General features: G+C 48.7%; 2 protein-coding genes across 2 annotated transcripts; one reads left to right on the top strand and one right to left on the bottom strand.

Annotated features, from left to right (window-relative positions):
* On the bottom strand, positions 1–4,760 carry BBBOND_0005480 (hypothetical protein, conserved; the record flags this gene model as incomplete). Its single annotated transcript, XM_012915374.1, has 1 exon — positions 1–4,760. A coding segment is annotated over one exon (4,760 nt), but the record flags the coding sequence as incomplete, so codon positions are not given.
* Positions 4,761–8,376: 3,616 nt separating this feature from the next.
* On the top strand, positions 8,377–13,938 carry BBBOND_0005470 (hypothetical protein, conserved; the record flags this gene model as incomplete). The annotated part of the gene is made up of 1 exon (XM_012915373.1): positions 8,377–13,938. The coding sequence occupies one exon, from the start codon at positions 8,377–8,379 to the stop codon at positions 13,936–13,938; it is 5,562 nt and encodes a 1,853-aa protein (XP_012770827.1).
* Between the last annotated feature and the right edge of the window lie 5,178 nt (positions 13,939–19,116).

The following is a 19,116-nucleotide window of genomic DNA, read 5'->3' as shown; positions in this document are numbered from 1 at the left end:
TGTAGTTTTTCGAGTGACTCCCGCAGACTGTCCGGCAGGTACACCGTCCAGCTGAGGTAGGTGTGGGCGAAGCTCTGGGAGTACAGGGCGTAGGCCCGGTAGGTGATTGGCGAGCAATGCTGGGGGCAGTTGGCAGTGGCACTGCTGCATCCAACCAGTGTGGACAGCGTACGGGGATGCTCGTTGTTGTGGTTAGAGTTGTGTTTGGATATGAGAGCCTCGGTACCCCGGATGCCTTTGACGGCGTGGAGGGAAGAGTTCTTGAGACGGTCCCAGTCGGGGCAGTCGGGGTGTGGATTGCAGAGTGAGGTGCCAAGCTTGGACAACTTACTCTGATCGAAATCGTGCAACTCGATACCGAAATGATGGAAGAACGACACCAACTCCCCGGTTGTGCGCGGCGTCCGCCTGGTGAGGCAGTTGAGGTAGGAGCACAAGGTCAGCAAGGGGTCATCGCCGCCGCAGCTGGGAGTGAGGATGGAGGAAATGGCACTGCCTTGTTGCGATGACTTAGGCAAGTCATTCGCCTGAAATCCCATCCTGACCCTGCTCTTGTGGCACAGGTTGCACGGGTCGAAGGGGTGAGTGTCGAAGTCGGAGTCCCAGCCGTCAGTCAGGAACGCCTGGAGGGGGGACTTGGAAGCAGTGATGTCACTGCCATACCCACAATCTTGCCACCCGCCACTTAGTTTGTCCCGACTACATTGCGACTTGAGGAACTGCAACTGGTGGCAGCAGGCGTAGACGTAGTCCCGCAGCTGGCAGAGGAGGGCGCAGCAATCAGGCTCATCGGATGACTTAGGCTGCACAGTTCTTGTTGCAACACTAGCTCTCCAGTTAGGTGCGATAGCGGTGAGCACGGAACCTGCAAACATGGCGGTAAGCTGGAGTATGTCGAAGACATCTGTGGGTCGGACGTAAGAACCGTTGACGGAAAGTGCAAGCTGTGAAGGGTCGTCATGTAAGCCACCAAATGCCCTTTTAATACATTGTTTCAGGGTATCGTGATGCTTTGGGTTCCGAAGCCCTGCGAGCCAAGTGAGCATATCCCGGACAGTGCGCGGGGCCTGCGATGGGAACAGCTCTGTCTCGGGGATGTCGGGGGAGTCTCCAGTTTTGGTCTGATTCATCCACGGGGCAATGCACATTTTAAGGTCGGGTCGACTGATAATATCTGGACTGAAATCTTCGGGTGGTGGCAAGGGTTGTTCTGGCCCCGGAGGCGGTATATTGAATGAGATTGCTGGAAATGGTGGATCTACGAAGTCAGTTGGCGTCTCATTTGTAATATGGGTTGAGTCATCATCGAAATCCAAATCGAAGTCGAGATCGTCGTCTGGCAATGTATGTTTGGCGACTTGAATGTCGAAATGCGGTAGTTCATATAAAATTGGTGAGGGACGTCTCGGGGCATGCTCCGTAATGACTTGTGGGATACCCATGCTCTTAATCGCCTCAATTGCGTCTGAGTTCTTTTTGGCAACTTCATCCCTATGGCGTTTTTCTTCCTTGTCTAGGCTTTCTTTTCGGCGCTGAACATAATCATTCCAATCATCACCTGCCGATTTACGTTGCAACTTGCCGATATCATCTTCTTGTAAGTGGCGTTTATCAACCATAGGTGTACCATCCGCAACTGTAAAGGCTTGGTACTTATAGGATTCGGGTTGTGATGGCGTAACTATCTTACCAGACACAAGCCCTTCTGCAGCCGTACTCTGATCTTGAACATGATGTAGAAATTTTTGTAATTCCACATCACGTGCGTCTTTAAATTTTTGCTCTGTTTCCAAGTTAAGTGCAAGTTGCAATTGTTTTTCAGTAAGGATATCATGAAGTGCATCATCACTTTTGCGTTTACGTTCACTGTCATTCTGATCTTTGTACGGATCCGGAATTACACCGCCATCAACGGAATACATTGACAAAAAGTCGTCCTGATGGTTATTAATGACATATGGATATTGATAGATAGGCTGAGATCCATCTAAATCTACGGATGGAGCGCTTTGTATTTTCTTCAATTCCTCTTCTTGTGCTATACGGTGATCGTCCAACTTTTTTTGCAACGCCTCTGCGGCCGCCCTCTTTCTCTCCTGTTGCACTATAGCATAATCATCGGACTGCTTTAGTAATTTTCCCGCTTCTTGTCGTTTTCTCCATTCTTTATCTTCCGTTTTAATCTTCTCGGCATCTTTATTCCATCGGTCTTGTACGTCACGCAACGCCTGATCATGCTTTGCTCGCACTTTTACAGCCACGCGTTTTTTACCCAATTCTCCATTTCTGCGCATTTCCTGTTGTACACGTTTCAAAGACTTGTCCGGTATTGATTCACCGTCGAAGTCTAGAGAAGGAACATCCCTTATGCCCATGACACCCTTCCTGGGTCTACCATCTGCTGGAACGTAGTATGGCTTCGCATGACGATTACGTCCATCGGTAGGATGCTGGAAAGATCCTTGAGTAGTGTGGTTGGGGTGATTGACACTGGTCGAGACAGTTTTGTACTGCGTAGTCGTATGGTTATTAGCGGCGGTAGTTATATAGCTTGGCAATGTTTTCGACTGGATTGCATTCCATACCTCATCGGGATTACTGACCTTGAAATCAGGGCGACGTGTTAACGTAACACTTGGATGGCAGTATGTTTCAGTACCTTTACGCTCCGATCTCATATGAGAAGGGCACTGTGCCTGAGTTTGAGAATTTGAACTCCCACCCCCTCCAGCTCCGCCACCCGCGCCAGTACCCGGGCCAGCGGATGTCGTAGTAGTAGCGACAGTGGAATTCTGCGATGTAGTTGGACCACTTTGTTGAGTGGCGCCTGAAGTGGACCCCGTACCACTCGTGCCCGAACCACCACCGGGAGCAGGGACACCAGGTGACGGGGAGCCTGCAGATTGAACATTTGGAGTCTGTGGATGGGCAGTAGGTGGAGATCCAGCAGGCTGTTGAGTTTTAAGACCACCGCCCTGCGTATCCTTACCCCGCCCATTACCACCCGGTTGAACAGCTCCAGGAAGACCCTGACCACTACCGGTGCTAGGGACACCATCCGGAGCAGGGACAACAGATGACTGAGGGCGTGAACTTGTATCACTGGGAGTCTGAGGTTTCGGAGCTGGAGAGGCGGCAGCCTTTTGACCCGCATCACCACCGCCTTTTGTACTCCCGCCCCCGCTACCCGGCTTACCAGGGGAGCCAGCGGCTGCAGGAGCACCGGGGGGAGAGACTGCAGGTGGAAGCGCTGGTTGGGGTGGAGATGGAGACTGTTGCTTTTGAACAGTATCTTTAGGTGGAGAAGATTTTGTAGTCCCTGTACCAGGAGGCCCTGGAGCTCCTGTACCACCGGGATGCGGAGATGAAGGTGTGCCGACTGATGAAGTTCCAGGTTTCGCTCCACTTTGACTAGTATTTTGATCTGTACTTCCTCCAGCATTCTTAGCTTGGGGCTTCGCAGCCTCCGTTTTAGTCGCCTCGGTTTTAGTGGCAGTCGGCTTCGCAGCCTCGGCTTTGGTGACCACAGGTTTGACGGCCTCGGTTCCAGGCGAAGCTGGAACTTTCTTCTCCGGCACAACTTCCTTGGGAGCCTCGGGGACCTTAACATGGGAGGGCTGTGGTTTAGGGGAGGACGGCGCTGTGCATGACTTGTTGTATGTTCCTTCCAAGATTTCCTTGAGCGTTCGCAACGTCTCATCCAGCTGGACGAACTTTTGGAATATAGGATCCCATTTATTTAAATTGGATGATTTGGCCCACACTCTCGGTTTACTCCCGTCGAAAATGAACCCATTGGGGTATAGTTTATCCTTGGCATATGATTGCAGCTCAGCCGTCGATCTGATTGACGGAGGTATCATTTTACCTAATTCGCCTGCGGCTTTTGACAAGTTCGCTTTGCACCACTCGGCGGCCTTTGTAACAAATTTAACAGGCTCTTTAGGTTTAAACGCTATACCGGTAGCAGAAAATCCTGCGGCCGTCAGTTGATCGATGTGTTCTTTCAGAAGTTGACAATGATCTTTTAAATCTGTCCAACATATTGTATTAGTTCCAATGGCTTTTTCCACAGACGATTTGTACTTATTGCCGTCAGGGTCACCAATCACCAACTCGCAAAATACGGGCAGAAGAAAGACGGCGTTCCCGGTATTCACAGCGTCCAACGATTTTCCTAATGTCGTCAATATAACATTTCGAAAATGATCATGCACCGGATTTCCTCTAGCACCGTATTTATTTAAAATTGTTTTTAAATCCTCTACTAGTGTGCCACCCTTTACATTACCAAGTTCCATGGCATCAAACCCTCCACGAATAATGTTATTCCCAGTAGTCAAAAACTCCTGAAAATCTCTGGACTTAGGAGACTGTAAAGCCCAATCCCCACCGCCAACATCACGAAACGTAGCATCAACGTGATACTGTATGAAAGAAAGCGCAGCAAGGAACTTAGGGGTGCACTCTAAAAGTGCGTCCAGAATCTGATTTGCATCCCTTGGTGTTACTTTATAAGTGCCCCGTCTCGAAACTTGCTGAGATGACAATTTCTTATGTAGACTGGCGACATTTTTTACGAAATTAACATATCGATTTTGTAATTGCTTCTTGAATTGTGAGTTAGATCCATAATACGGTCTCAATTTCGTCATAAACGCGTTTACAACATTGTTCTTTTGACCTTGACCGCCGTTCAACCATTCCAAGAACTCAAAGCACTCCTTAAGAGTGTCTAACGTGACTCCATGCCCCGACATCCTCTGAACTTTCAATCATCAATATCAGCTTAACAAACTCTACGGTAAGCGTTCGTATGGTGTCAACCAGCAAACCCTAAAGGGATAAGATCGCTAAGGTGACGCCCATTCCAAAACACCCTATCCAAGCCGCTAAGTGCGCTAGGTGACAAGGGTACAATGAAGCAATCTGAATGACAGAGGTATGTCACGGCACAAAAGCCAAGCGCGACAAGCGTGGACCGGCAGCCACTTGTCCACTCCGCCTTCGTAGACAACATGAAAGACTGAAACGGTACCACCATCCCACCTACCTGAGAAGGGAAGGCGGCATGTCTATGTATTTGGCAAGATTGTATCGTGACTGGCATTAACGTCTGGAGCACATGGTAAAGCACAGCATAATACATGAGGGTTCCGGGTGACATATAGAATGCCTATCCTCACCCCGCATTGACGCCGCCAAGCCGTCTCCTCCAGGCACTAGGGGAGCACCGAAGCATCCGCCACCAAATACGTCACCGAGATATCACAACGGCGCGTTTCTCACCACATAAACGCCACACCCAGCCAGTCGTAGTTAGACTGATGAGCCTACCCCACATTCATGCCTACATTATGTTTTCGATGTTGTAAATTCAACCATGGAGTGATGCATCAGATTAGTTGCCCTTTTAACAGCGCCACGTCTCGAACTCCACACTGTTATATCCTTGAATGCGTCACGCCTTACTCAGCTCCCACCTGTTGTGGGCTTGGAGACATCCACCTACCAACGATTCGCCCTTCGATTAACCACCCAACTCCATTTGTTGGCACATAACCAAATGTAAGATCATTCATTCATATGCTCAATATTAAAGCACAAAACGACGTAGTGTTATCTAAGGTCTAATATCCCAGCCATAATCATATGGATTATCCGATTCAGCAGAGATTTCCTGAACGCCTTTCGCCGACTTCTCTGACTTGCGCTTTTTCCAACATGATTATTGTCGTATTACTGGTTAACATACCAACATGAGCAATCATATGTTTTGTTGTTGCCCATCGCATCAATCTATGGGCTGTTACTGAGTCCGGTATTATCTAGAAGCTTACACTTCGCAATTGCCAATTTGAGTCACGGAATATTAGCAAAGCATATTAGCATCGGTACTTTATATACGACCATCGCATTAAGATGTCTTTGTATGACCTGCCCCCGTGGTCTACCGTGGCTAGACATGGACTGCCGGACATTGCTCATCAACATTACTGGAGCTACTGAATCTTAATGATTGGTACTACATGTTATTTAATGTTGGATGTTATGGGAGTTGCAGGTTTTCTAAATTGTGAGCTCGTATACAAACAAACATGTGACGCCTTCAAATTTTTTGCATTACAGATAGCCACTGAAAAACAGAGCAAACCGTAGTCGCATCTCACGCCATTGGCAAGGATTAGTGCCACGCGCACAGCTTCCAAAGAGCTGTAGTAACACACAATGCAGCCGACTTGGCAAACGGCGTAATAAAATGAGGTTGAGCCTATTTTAAGTTGTACAGTGTCCGACACCTGAAGTTCATTTGGCACGTCTATTCGCCGTTATTAATACCACTGTACGTGCACTCTCTTGGTATGCGCTGCGGCATCCACGCTTTCCTGTTGCCGACCGTCACCGGCGCCATGTGTTGGCATCCGCCCTGCTCGGCAACAATGGCAATTCACAAAGTGTTCATAATATCCGGGAGTCACATCTTCTCTCACAGAAATACCAGCTCGTATCTGGTTTGTTACGTGAACGCCCTCTCTCCGAGCTTCCACAGCTACTTGGGCATCCGCATCTTGTACGTCTGCACCTGCACCAGATTTTTTTGTTTGTTGTTTTCATTTCCAAACTATTGATACTAGTCTTTTGTAACTGTGCTTGTATTATGTCCCGTTTGTTGTATGTCTTGAGTTGCAGAGAGGTAACACCTTGTACGACAGTGCCGGTGCGTCACCACCAAGGGTGTCGTCCTGTCTACCATCCAGATCGAGAACTACTACTCCAAGTAATACTGAACTCACATTTGGTAACTCGTATTGCAATTAGACACTTTAATTGTCATAGTTCGTGTTGGTCGAGCTGTTGGTTTGTCTTTAATGGTGGCATTAGCTTATGGCAGAATGCGGTAAATGCTGGTGCTGATTTGGCTGCTTTGTCCGCTGTTATCTAAGTCGTGTATGAGTGGCGTAGTACTCCGTTAGCGTTGTAATGAGGTGAAATCTATTTACGTACCGTCACGCTTTTGCTCTACATTTTGCACTTCTAAAGTGAGAAGATGGGATACAGTGGCTAGCTCATTTAATCACAAACTGAAACTTCGGCAATGCAACTGACACATAACAATGAGCACTTGGTGAAGTCTAGCTATGAGTTGCAGTAGTCCACTTTTCTTTAGCAATTACCGGCAGTCACTGTCAAGCCACGTCAGTCAACCGAAGGAATGTCCTAACAAGGTAGCCTTATCCGATCCTAGTATATACAATGCGCATAATCAGATGATATGTAACGTCGCAGTGACGCATTCCAACAATTTCAAAGCGTTGAATCCTCGGCACCATCGGACTATGCCACTAGTTCACGGCCTGATGGCATGGTAGGAGGATATCAGACAGTGCTTCATAGTGAGAAGCTCAGAATCAGATGACAATGACCAAGATTTAGAAAATAGTGTGAGTCGCTAAAGCCAGTGAAACACTCTCTATGCCCCTCAGCTCAATACGGGGTGAGAGCAATGTGGTCGGCATGTGAAGAGTTTTCAGCACGCAAAGTTCTGTGTTACCATCGAAGCAGTCTTGCAAGAATGCCCATTTCATGTGGATAGTGTGCTTATTGAGAAACCTAGGTCGTCAGCTGAAGTGGGCTGTGCCACGTGTATCATGCTTCAATGCTGCTGGAAGGTGAGTGCGGGGGCACGGCGGGCGAGGTTGTCACTGTGGCAATATCACGCACGGACGTTAAATCGCAAAGCAATTCTCTGTGCATCGATTGATGCAGCAATATATAATCTGCACCTCGTTTGGCGAGGTCAAAGTGGGGTAATGTTCGCAATCTCTGGTGGTCATTGGGGTGATGCTAAAATGAGGCACTGGTGTCTATCCGGGCGACAGAGGCACGCAGCATCGTGGGTGCCATGATGCCCGCAAAACGCCTTTGTGAGACGGCTTGGCGGCGTCAATGCGGGGTGAGGATAGGCATTCTATATGTCACCCGGAACCCTCATGTATTATGCTGTGCTTTACCATGTGCTCCAGACGTTAATGCCAGTCACGATACAATCTTGCCAAATACATAGACATGCCGCCTTCCCTTCTCAGGTAGGTGGGATGGTGGTATCGTTTCAGTCTTTGATGTTGTCTGGGGAGGGGAGTGGACAAGTGATTGGCAGCGGGTCCGAAGTTGTCGCGCTTTGATTTTGCGCCGTGACATTTCTGTCACCCATTTTTGCACTTTGTACCCTTGTCACCTAGCGCACTTAGCGGCTTGGATAGGGTGTTTTGGAATGGGCGTCAATTTATAGCATTGGTCTTTCCTAGCTAACATCATCGGTATGCCGGCTTTCGTGTCATGTAAAATTAACGTATTGGTTCATTGGAAGTGGAAAGGATGACGGCGCATGGAATTGATTTAAGCACTCTAAAGGACTGTCTCCAGTTCCTAAAGTGGTTGAATGATTCTCAGCAGAGTAGTATGAGAGGTAAGGTTGCTGAAGAACTGGCTAGGCGTGTTAGTGATAAATATAATAGTGTGAATACACGTGAAATTCAAAATGCACTGTCCCAATTTCTCGGCCACGTAACAAAGTTTCATAGAAAGTTATGCCACAACCCAGCTGCAGGCATTTACCGGGGTAAAAACGCAAACGATATTACCGAAGCTCTCCTCGAATGCATTCCTAAGTTTCTTACCGCATTGTACTATCTCTGGTATGACGTGAATGCAACATTCGGAACTCTGGGAGGCGGAGGGTGGAAGCTGGATTATCCTGGATATGAGAGGGAATGGAGGATGTGGAGTTCCAGCGGCGGTGACTTGCAAAAATATTTCAGAGCAACAGTTAGTGACGCTGAAAACTACGGTGGCATTATACCTGGAGGTTTCGGTTTCCAAGAGATTCGACATAATGACGATTGGTATGGTTACTATCAGGGATATTTAATGGAAGGTGACATTAAAAACATTCTAGACAAACAAAAGAATCAATTTTTCCGCGACATTTTTGCCACTTCGGTGGTCTCCAAATCCGGCCTCCACAAGGTGAACACAGCTAACGCGCTTGCATTGGTGGGAACTTTTTGTGAGATTGTGGCCGATGCGGAAAAGAAAAAACAAGTAGATCAACTGAAAAATGTTGTAAAGCCTCCAGACAAATGCATAAATTGGGGCCATTTAAAAGATCATTGCGCTCAGCTTCAACGTCAATTTAGCAAAATTTTCAAACGTCAACGCTTTTCCCATACTGGAGAGTCGCCGAAACTTAAAGACCTCAACACCCGAAAATTTGCGCAAAGCGCCGCGGATTGGTTGAGAACAAATTTGGAGACAGTACGTACGAATTTGAGCAATATAAGTACAAGCGGCCCAAACATTCAGCGATATCGCGACAATCTGGGAGAATATTTCACCAAACATTTTTTCCCCTACGGTTTCACATTTGATAACCACTATGGGATATCGAGCAATGTTGCAAAGAATTTGCCAAAGGAATTGAACGGTGTAATTGTTGAGTTTGTTAAACGAAAAAATGGCTTGGAGAAATTGAGGGAAATTTTGGAGGGGGAAAATTGTCCAGATCAACCCAAGTCTTCTTCAGAAACTGTGTCGCCCAATGCTAAAGGATCTGGAACATCCGTTACCACGGGCGGCGGGGGTGGGCAAAAAGGCGGAACACAAGGAAATGCTACGCCCGGATCAACCAGCTCAGTAACGTCAAAAGGAGCCGCCAACAAAACCGAAGCGACAACACCCAAGGCCGCAGAGCCTACGGCCCCTAAATCCGAGGCGGTGAAGCCGCCTGCCACTACAACAACAGCTACGCCACCTCAGGGTAAAAAAGCTGACGGAACTCCAGATCAAGGCACTGCAGGGAATGGACCGCAGAACACGGGAAGCAGAAATCAAGGAGCTTCGAATCAAAATAATGGTCAAAGTGCAGCACATCCTGCAACTTCATCAGTTGTCAAATCTCCCACATCTCCGAGTCCCGGTGGTGCAGGAGCGTCAGGGACGCCAGGGGCTAAAGGTGATAAAGGCAAGCAAGGATCTCCTGACTCAAAGCCAACGAGCGTAGTTCAGACAGGACAAAATAATGTTCAAAAGCAACAGCCTCTGCCTCCACCCCAACCAGCGCTTACACCTCAAGCCACTCCCCCCCGTGCTCCTGCAGTCCCTGGCCCCAATGGTTCGCCAAGTGGCGGTGGTGGTGCGGGTCCAAAGGCTGGTGACACTTCATCATCTGCCAAATCTCAGCCTTCAAGTGTACAACTTCCAGGCCCTCAGTCATCCAGTGCCTCTGGTAACAGTGGTGTTAAGGGGTCTGCTTCTGTGCCTGGTCCAACAGGTGCTAAGGGGCAGGATACACAGGGCGGTAGTAATGCAGGTACGCAGCCTGCTGGCGCTTCACAGAGTGTTACAACTCAGCGTTCAAGTGATTCCAGTCCTGTCCCTCCGTCATCTGGTGGACCTGGTATCGGTGGTGGTCAGGTGTCTACTGCTGTGCCTGGTCAGCAAGGTGATAATGGGCTGGGAGCACGGGGCGGTGTTACTGATAGTTCACGGCCTGCTATCTCTACATCCGCTGGACAACTTTCAACACCAGGTGCTTCAACTTCAGGCCCTCAGCCATCTGGTGCCTCTGGTTCCAGTGGTGGTCAGGGCCCGGGTGGACAGGGACCTGCTTCTGACCCTGCTCAATCACGTGATCAAGTGGTTCAGACAAGTCAAATAAGCAATGGCACGTCATCCGGTGATTCAGGTGCTGATTCAGGTGGCGGGGGAGATAGAGCTGGAGGGGGTGGGAAGCAAAAACCGGTTGCGGCTATAACAAAATCCATACAATGTTCTGCCAATCAAATAGAATCTGTAGATATGTCTGGCAAACCATTCTGTCGGAATAAACCTAATACGTCTTATCGCAAACCTCTGTCTGAAAACGCCGTAAATAAAATAACAAATGCATATGAGAAAACAGTCGTTGAAAATATACTGAATGAACTTAATACCAAACATCCAAATCGTAGAATTCTGCAATCTCGAATTCCACCCACCCCTCCAAGTCAGCCCAGCCGTCCTGCTCCCGGGCCTTACCCTCTGCCTCCCGGTGGCCGTGATGTTCAAGGACGTCGGTACTATGAGCCAGCAGAAGGTAGAGGTAGGCATGACGATGGTAGCATGGCTGTTAATCAACCTTCCGAATTTGATGGTCAGCCAATTCCAGATACCGCATCCAAGGAACTACAGGAACGAATAAAGAACAAAGTTGAGGGCATAAAATTTCTGAAATCGTTGGAAAGTAAAGCTCAGCAGGAGGAAGTGGAACAGCTTCGACGAGATGAAAAAACGGTAAACGCGGAACAAGAAAAGAAGGCTAAGGCGGAGTGGGAAAAGCGGAAACAACAGGGTAAAGGAGTGAAAAAGCATGATGAGGATTTAGATAGAATACAGAAAACATTGCAACGTAGCAACAGGGCTAATGAAGCGCGCTTAAGACAGGAAGAGGAGCAGAGGAAATTTATAGAGGCTGCGCCGCAATTAGATGGCTCGCAGGCAACCGACGATGCCTATGGTGAGCGCTGGCCGTGGTGGTATCCTGGTCTGCTGTATCGCGAAGTGACGGGTAAACCTATCGACGATGATCTGCCAGAGCAATTGCAAGATCAACGGGAGCGACTGTTTCATGAGAAAATTCAAGATGATTTGGGTCGACACATAGACGAGCGGAAAGAGCTGAAGACATTGGAGCGGCAAGAAAAGGATCGAATCGAGCAACACAACAAGGATGCGGAGGAGAAATTAAGACAGGGGAGGATTCAGCATATGCAATTGAATCCGCCAATTACAACTGTTCTTCCTCCATTGCCTGATCCTCGCGAATTGCCAGATTCACTCAAGCATCCAGATATTACATTCAAAGTAGTAGACGATACCGACGGGCAAAGCTTTGCGCAGAAGAGTCAGGATGCAGCGCAGCGTATTAAGGACTATTACGAGGAACAGAAGCAACGTGTAGAAGACGAAAAGAAAGTGTATAAAGAAGAATTAGAACAGAAAATGAAGAATGCTACCCAGGCACATGTGGAGAGCATAAAGCGTGCTGGAGAAATTGTTCAAAGCGAAATGTTACAAAAAAAGTTCCACGGCGGTGACTTCGATATCGCTTTGGCACCATCGCTAAAAGTGGATGATTTCGAAGAAAACGCACATGAAGCTTATCGAATTTACGGTCCAAGCCCTAAAAAAACGCCCGATAAAATTTTCGAATATAATCCCAAATGGAACAATGTTATAAACTACGGTCTCATCGTTGATCCTAACCCCAACATGTGCAATAATCCATGGAATTACGCTCACGATTCTGCCACCTCATCAACCCTCCCCCCTCCACCAGACTCCGACCATCTACCACCTCCCACCAACGTCAAGGCCATGCTCTTCTGGCTGGTCGGTCTCAATACGTACGGACTTATTGCCAAGATGGAGAGACACATGGAAAATATACTCAATGAAATTAACGGCGATACATTCTACCCTAAGTATGCCCTCCAGGTCAACGGGGATCTATCCTCCTTGTCCGCATCGCATATCGCCGACACCCTTACCGAGGCATGTCTCTACTCCGCACACGTCCTGAACGGAATAATGCGTATGCAATCCGGCGATGCTCTATCTGACATCGACTTCAAATTAGAATATGATAAGCTTCATTATTCCCCCGACCCCGCCTGTCTCCTCTGCCAGCTGCGGGACTACGTCTACGCCTGCTGCCACCAGTTGCAGTTCCTCAAGTCGCAATGTAGTCGGGACAAACTAAGTGGCGGGTGGCAAGATTGTGGGTATGGCAGTGACATCACTGCTTCCAAGTCCCCCCTCCAGGCGTTCCTGACTGACGGCTGGGACTCCGACTTCGACACTCACCCCTTCGACCCGTGCAACCTGTGCCACAAGAGCAGGGTCAGGATGGGATTTCAGGCGAATGACTTGCCTAAGTCATCGCAACAAGGCAGTGCCATTTCCTCCATCCTCACTCCCAGCTGCGGCGGCGATGACCCCTTGCTGACCTTGTGCTCCTACCTCAACTGCCTCACCAGGCGGACGCCGCGCACAACCGGGGAGTTGGTGTCGTTCTTCCATCATTTCGGTATCGAGTTGCACGATTTCGATCAGAGTAAGTTGTCCAAGCTTGGCACCTCACTCTGCAATCCACACCCCGACTGCCCCGACTGGGACCGTCTCAAGAACTCTTCCCTCCACGCCGTCAAAGGCATCCGGGGTACCGAGGCTCTCATATCCAAACACAACTCTAACCACAACAACGAGCATCCCCGTACGCTGTCCACACTGGTTGGATGCAGCAGTGCCACTGCCAACTGCCCCCAGCATTGCTCGCCAATCACCTACCGGGCCTACGCCCTGTACTCCCAGAGCTTCGCCCATACCTACCTCAGCTGGGCGGCTTACCTGCCGGACAGACTGTGGGAGTCACTCGACAAACTGCACTATGATTTGCAAAAACATCTTGGCAGCGGTAAGTGTTCATCGCTCCACTCATGCCCCTATGCTATGCCCCTCCTCTACCTACACGGGTTCACGCCGCCGGGGGTGGGATCGCAGCCTAAACTCACGTGTTCAGATGTCACCGCCAAGCTGCAGGAAATTGTCAACGGTGGCCCTATCGCAACCCTCATGACTGCCATGGACAATTTCCTCTACAACATCCGGGAGCCATTCATCTTCACCCTCTTGACACTCTGGTCCACCGCGTTGCTGGTCCTCGCCAACACGATGCTGTACCGCCTGGACGTGCTCCACATCCGATCACACCTTATTCGCACCAAGGCTTCCCACCACATCGACGTCAAGGCCTTACTCACTAAAGGACGGAAGATGTTATCACTTTACAAGGACGTCGACTACTTCGACGAGGACCCTATTGGTCAACTTGCTCTTTAATAATCATTACCTCATTCATCTAGTCATTACTTGCCGTGTGATGGATCGCACTACAGCACTAGTAGTTAGTTGTGTTACTGCACCGTGGTGTGATAAAAGCGTGGCTACTTCAAGGCACAACTATGCACATGTAGCCCACTTAAGAGATGGCTGAATCCGGTAAGCTGAGTTGTGAGTCACCTGTGAGAAATGTCTACGGCATCTCACCTGGCCAGTGATGTAAAACTGGGTGATTGCTCATCAACGTAAGAAACTGAAGATGGTTATGCTAGGTGATGTTGTAAATTGTCTGTTATATGAGTGGGTGACATAATAGTATCACGTGCGTCGCTAGGAAATGAATGTTACCGTGGTTACCCGATGTGATGGCCAGTGGACGGCGTAGTTAGGTGACATTAATATGAACAGCGTAAATGAGAACAATATCAAATTCGCATTTTACCCTACATAGGCAGTCGTTAGCGCAACAATGTAGTGGCACATGAAGGTGTCTACACGTTGGAGTGACCAAATATAGGTGGAGTTGACTGCTCAGATAGTGCCGGTTTACCTGCATGCCATGGCCAGGATACCGTCCACATGCGACATACTGGCAGTCTTTAAGTTGTATTAACTGCATATTTGTGATGTAACCAGCGGTGAATTGGATGGCGGTCACCCGGATGGTGGTGAAACCAATGGGAGACGGCCAGTGTCCTATGCTGAGGTACGTGTTTCATGGTTTTGTAGGTTGAGGAAAGGGAGGGAGGGTATGATGACAAATTTGCCTTGCCCAGATTGTGGCAATGAATGTATTGCTACCGAGAAGTGTACTTGCTGCCCTTGGTGTTGTAAAAAATGTCGAGGTGAAGGATGCTCATACTGTAAACAATTTTACTATCAGCGTACAACACTCCGCGAACATTATGAGTGCAATGCGTTGGGATGTGCCAAGTGTGACGTCGACAGATGTCAATGCAGGTGTTGCAGAAGAACACGTGCGCAGCGTTCCCCCAGTACCGCCTCATCTACCGCTGTAATCGCCTGCATCATCATCTTCGTCATCATCTCCCTCAGCCTCCTGTTCCATTTGTGCGTCTTTCACATACCGCATTTCCGCCATATCCGCGAATTTATCCTCAGTAAATTGCCATTTTGCATCGCATTTTATAATTAAGACCAACAATTTCCATTATCGCAGCTATCGCTCAGCATTATATAACAACGGCAAAACGATTGACTAATAACGTATTGTGAAATGTTACATAATTATTCGTAGAGAGGCACCCAGCGAGATGTTCACGAATGACATCAAGACAGCGCAGATTGCCCATTGGCGAATCGAATGGGATCAATATGAATGACGTATTGTGCGTTATCATACGGTGTATGGACACGCTGCGTATACGCTATGAGGTCCTATCTTCCAACTCCTCCAACCTCAGCAACGTCAAGGAACTTCATTCCATATGAAGTAAAACGCCCACCATGCCGCAACGTCGATTACTTCGATGGCGACCTTTTTTAAAAATTAGACGTCACATTGATCATTAGATTCATGCAATTATGTGGTGCCCTGCAATAGGCAGTGGTGTAGTGGTGATGAGTTGCGTTGGTGTAGCATATAGACACGCCAGTACTGCACGAGCTCGTCAAACTGTTGTATTAGTAATAATAGCGTCATTGGAAAACCACTGTTCAGACATGGCCTAAACTACCACATATCAGATAACACAGTATAAGCGCACGATGCTTAGTGCTGTGGACAGTACGTGGTGGGTGGGTCAGTCATCTGCTAGGCGAGCAGATAGGGTGATAAACATCAGGATGTGAGCTGCACATATCAATTGGCCAAGAGTCGCAACAGTACATCGTTAATTGTTTATTCAGTTGCAGCGTTCGTTGTAAAATACAATTGCGGTGACGTTTAAACCGATACATTGGGGTCGTGCTTTTGGTGCTCTCCTGGTTCTCGTATGCGCCGTCATGCATGTCCTCGCCTGGCATCCGATACTGGGCCTTCAGCAATTGCTTGCTTGTCGGGACGTCTAGAAGGAGCTATCCACTTCACACTCCACCATTAATCCGCATAAGTAAGCATGATACCAGCTAGTCCACGTGAAATCATTGAATCGATGTAACCGCAATGCGTTAATGTATTAAAACTGTATAATATCCGCAACAGGCCATTGCTGTGGTTAACTGCCTACAGAATCATGGCAATCCTAAACTTATATCAAAATTGTTCACAGAAGTAGACACGTTACACGCATTCTTTTTGTGCTGCTGAGCGAACCAACTTGAATTACATATTGCTATGCAGAATTCGAATGTAGGCCGTGATTTTGCTTGTTGATGCCATGGGTGTTTATACCTTGTATTTGGGCGCCCAATGGAAATTCGCATTAGAGTAATAACTGCGTTTCCATGGCTTTTGACACAGCGGTGTTAAATAATGTCAACATCAGTACGCTCGAATCTATCAAAACATTTACACTTAACACCTAAACAACTAGCAGAATAAATCTAATATTGATTGAAATCTGTGTTCGAAGTCCACATCACGTCTGCTGTACGCAGCTTCCAACGGAATTAGGTTGATCCGCCTAATTAAACTGATTTCACAGTGTTTTTGCGATTATAAAGGAGGCGCCGTTGCAGTTTGCTTTTCCATTTTAGCGGAGTTAATATAAGTCTCTTACGTGGCAACGTGCATGAATAGTTCTTGCGACCGTGCACTATGAATGACATAGGTGACTCCACTAAAATACAACCAACGCTGACAGCAACGACAGTTGCGCAACACAATACCACCAGACACTAGTTGCTTCACTTGAGAAGATAGTCCTTGGCCTCATTGACCTTGGATGCGATGTATGTGGATCCTCCGTTGTCCGGGTGGTTGCGCATCATGAGTTGCTTGTAGTTTTCGCGGATCTTGTCCTTGGACGCCGTCGACGACACGTTTAAGATGCTACATGCTTCGGAGTATGTCATTTTCTGTTCGAACCCCCTTAGGTTCATCCGTCCCAGGCGTCCTCCCATTATGCCTACACCGGTCAGCTGTCCAGGGTTGCGCGAGAGGAGTTTCCACTGCGCCGGTAACCGCCTATAGAGGTATCTGCCGAGCAGTATCCCACTTCCGCATGCCACTGCCACCAACGGCCATGGCATCGCGCTAGTTTAGCAGACTCGAGAATAGCTCCGCAGTGACGCGTTATGACATCGGCCCTTCCAACCTATAATGCGACCTTCTACTCGTCAACAAGCCGTATAGATCACCAGCAAAACCTAGAGAGAATATTTAAACAGCTATATCGATTATTTAACCGTTAAAAGTGTATTATGTGTATGGCGTAGCCATGACGGCAGCATCCCTCCAATGTCGCGATAGGCCGCCTCCTACTTGTGATACACATCTGTCATATATAAATACTACATATATTTAAGTGTTGATATGACACAGTTGCACCATATCGATGTCTAGCGTAGTTTCCGGCGGTTATAGCTGAGCCGCACTTCAGTGCGGAGGTCGGACGTTACAAGGGACTCTTCACCGCCTTACGAACACCGTCTGGTCATGCAAGTTCACAAACGGTCACGCACTCCGTCGGGAGGCATTGTGTTGGCTGTTACCGCCGAGAACCCTGACGACATTTGGTGCATCTATAACCTGCTGGCGGAAGGTGACGAGATCGTCGTGTTCACGTCGAGGTGAGGCTCCGAAGCGGGCAACGCAATCGTTTACAGGAAGGTGAAGAGGGAGAACGTGAGCTCCGGTGCAGTGAGTCAGGAGGTCAAGAAGTTCAACATCCATCTGTCCATCGAGGTTAGTGGTCTCTGTAATAGTGTGACGCGAGGCAGCGCATTACGTATGCATCATCGGACGACGACCTTCAAGTTTCCGGTAAAAACATCTCCGACAACCCATACGTTAAGGTACGTTCCAGAGGCTTGTTAATGGTCATAGTTGCGCAGATTGGACAGTACCACACCGCCGAGATTCGACTACACTCCAAGATCACGCTAACGAAGGTAAGGTTTATTGACCCATCCTCGATCCACTCGCTTTATTACAGCAAGTCTGGAACTCATATTACGCCGACAAGTTACGGGAAGCGACCGATTTGGCAGGGCAGGCTGAGCAGGCGTTTTTGGTGCTGGACACGGGGAAGGCGTCGCTGTTCCTGGTGCTCCGTTATCTCACGAAGGAGGCGTTCACAATTACCCACAACATACCCAATCGCAAGATTTCCGACATCCGGTATTCCCACCACCAGAAGGCTGAGGAATCATTTTTCAAGGCCGTGATCCAGAAACTGCACGACTCGATCAATTTCGAGGTCACGCGCACTGTGATCATCACCGGCCCCGGGTTCACTAAGACGAGCTTCTACGAGTACCTGCGTGACAACTTGATTCGCCTGGGATACAACGACCTGCACCGTCACCTGAAAAGCTTCGTCGTCTGCGGCTCCACGTCGTCCGACCGCCGCGCCATCGGCGAGGTGCTGAGCAACGAATCCTTTGCCGAGCGGCTTTGCAGCCACCATTACGTGGAGCACAACAGGGCGGTGGAAGCGCTGCGGAAACGTCTGGAGGCGAACGACGACACCGTTGCCATCGGCCTGGAGGACGTCATTAGGGCCACCGAGCTTGGCGCAGTGGAAACCGTCCTGATCTCGGAGGACCTGATCCGCAAAGGCAGCACCGAAACGCGCAAAAGAGTCCATAAGTTTATTGAGGACGCGAAGAATCAGGGCGCACGCGCGTTTTACTTCTCGGACGAGCACTTCTCTAGCGAGTTCCTGAGGACACTCACCGGTGTGGCGGCCCTGCTTCGCTTTGACATAGGCGAGGCACCAGAATAAGGTTTTACTTGGCTATTGAGGGCATTGGTGGTGGGAACATGTGGCATATGATGTCTGTTTGATGTGAATGTTGCACGGGAATCCATCGTCACCTTTCATCTGTCAACGGCTATACCGGCACTGAACCAGGTACCACCCGCATCGCGCTATTTCGGTTATCGCAGCAATAAAGTGATGCATGTAACGCCATTATGTAGTTGACAAGCGCCTGTCACTGAATGCTTTGTTTTTTGTTCGATCACGATGCTATCCCGGCTACGCGTGGCATCTAGACGTCACAGCTATAGGCTGTTCACGACCATCTCTGCAGATGGCGCTACTCACGTCA

This window comes from Babesia bigemina, scaffold Bbigscaff_76363 (assembly GCF_000981445.1).
Source record: "Babesia bigemina genome assembly Bbig001, scaffold Bbigscaff_76363".
Lineage (NCBI taxonomy): Eukaryota > Apicomplexa > Aconoidasida > Piroplasmida > Babesiidae > Babesia > Babesia bigemina.
Note: the sequence above shows the minus strand (reverse complement) of the source record. Positions and strands in the feature narration are given on the sequence as shown.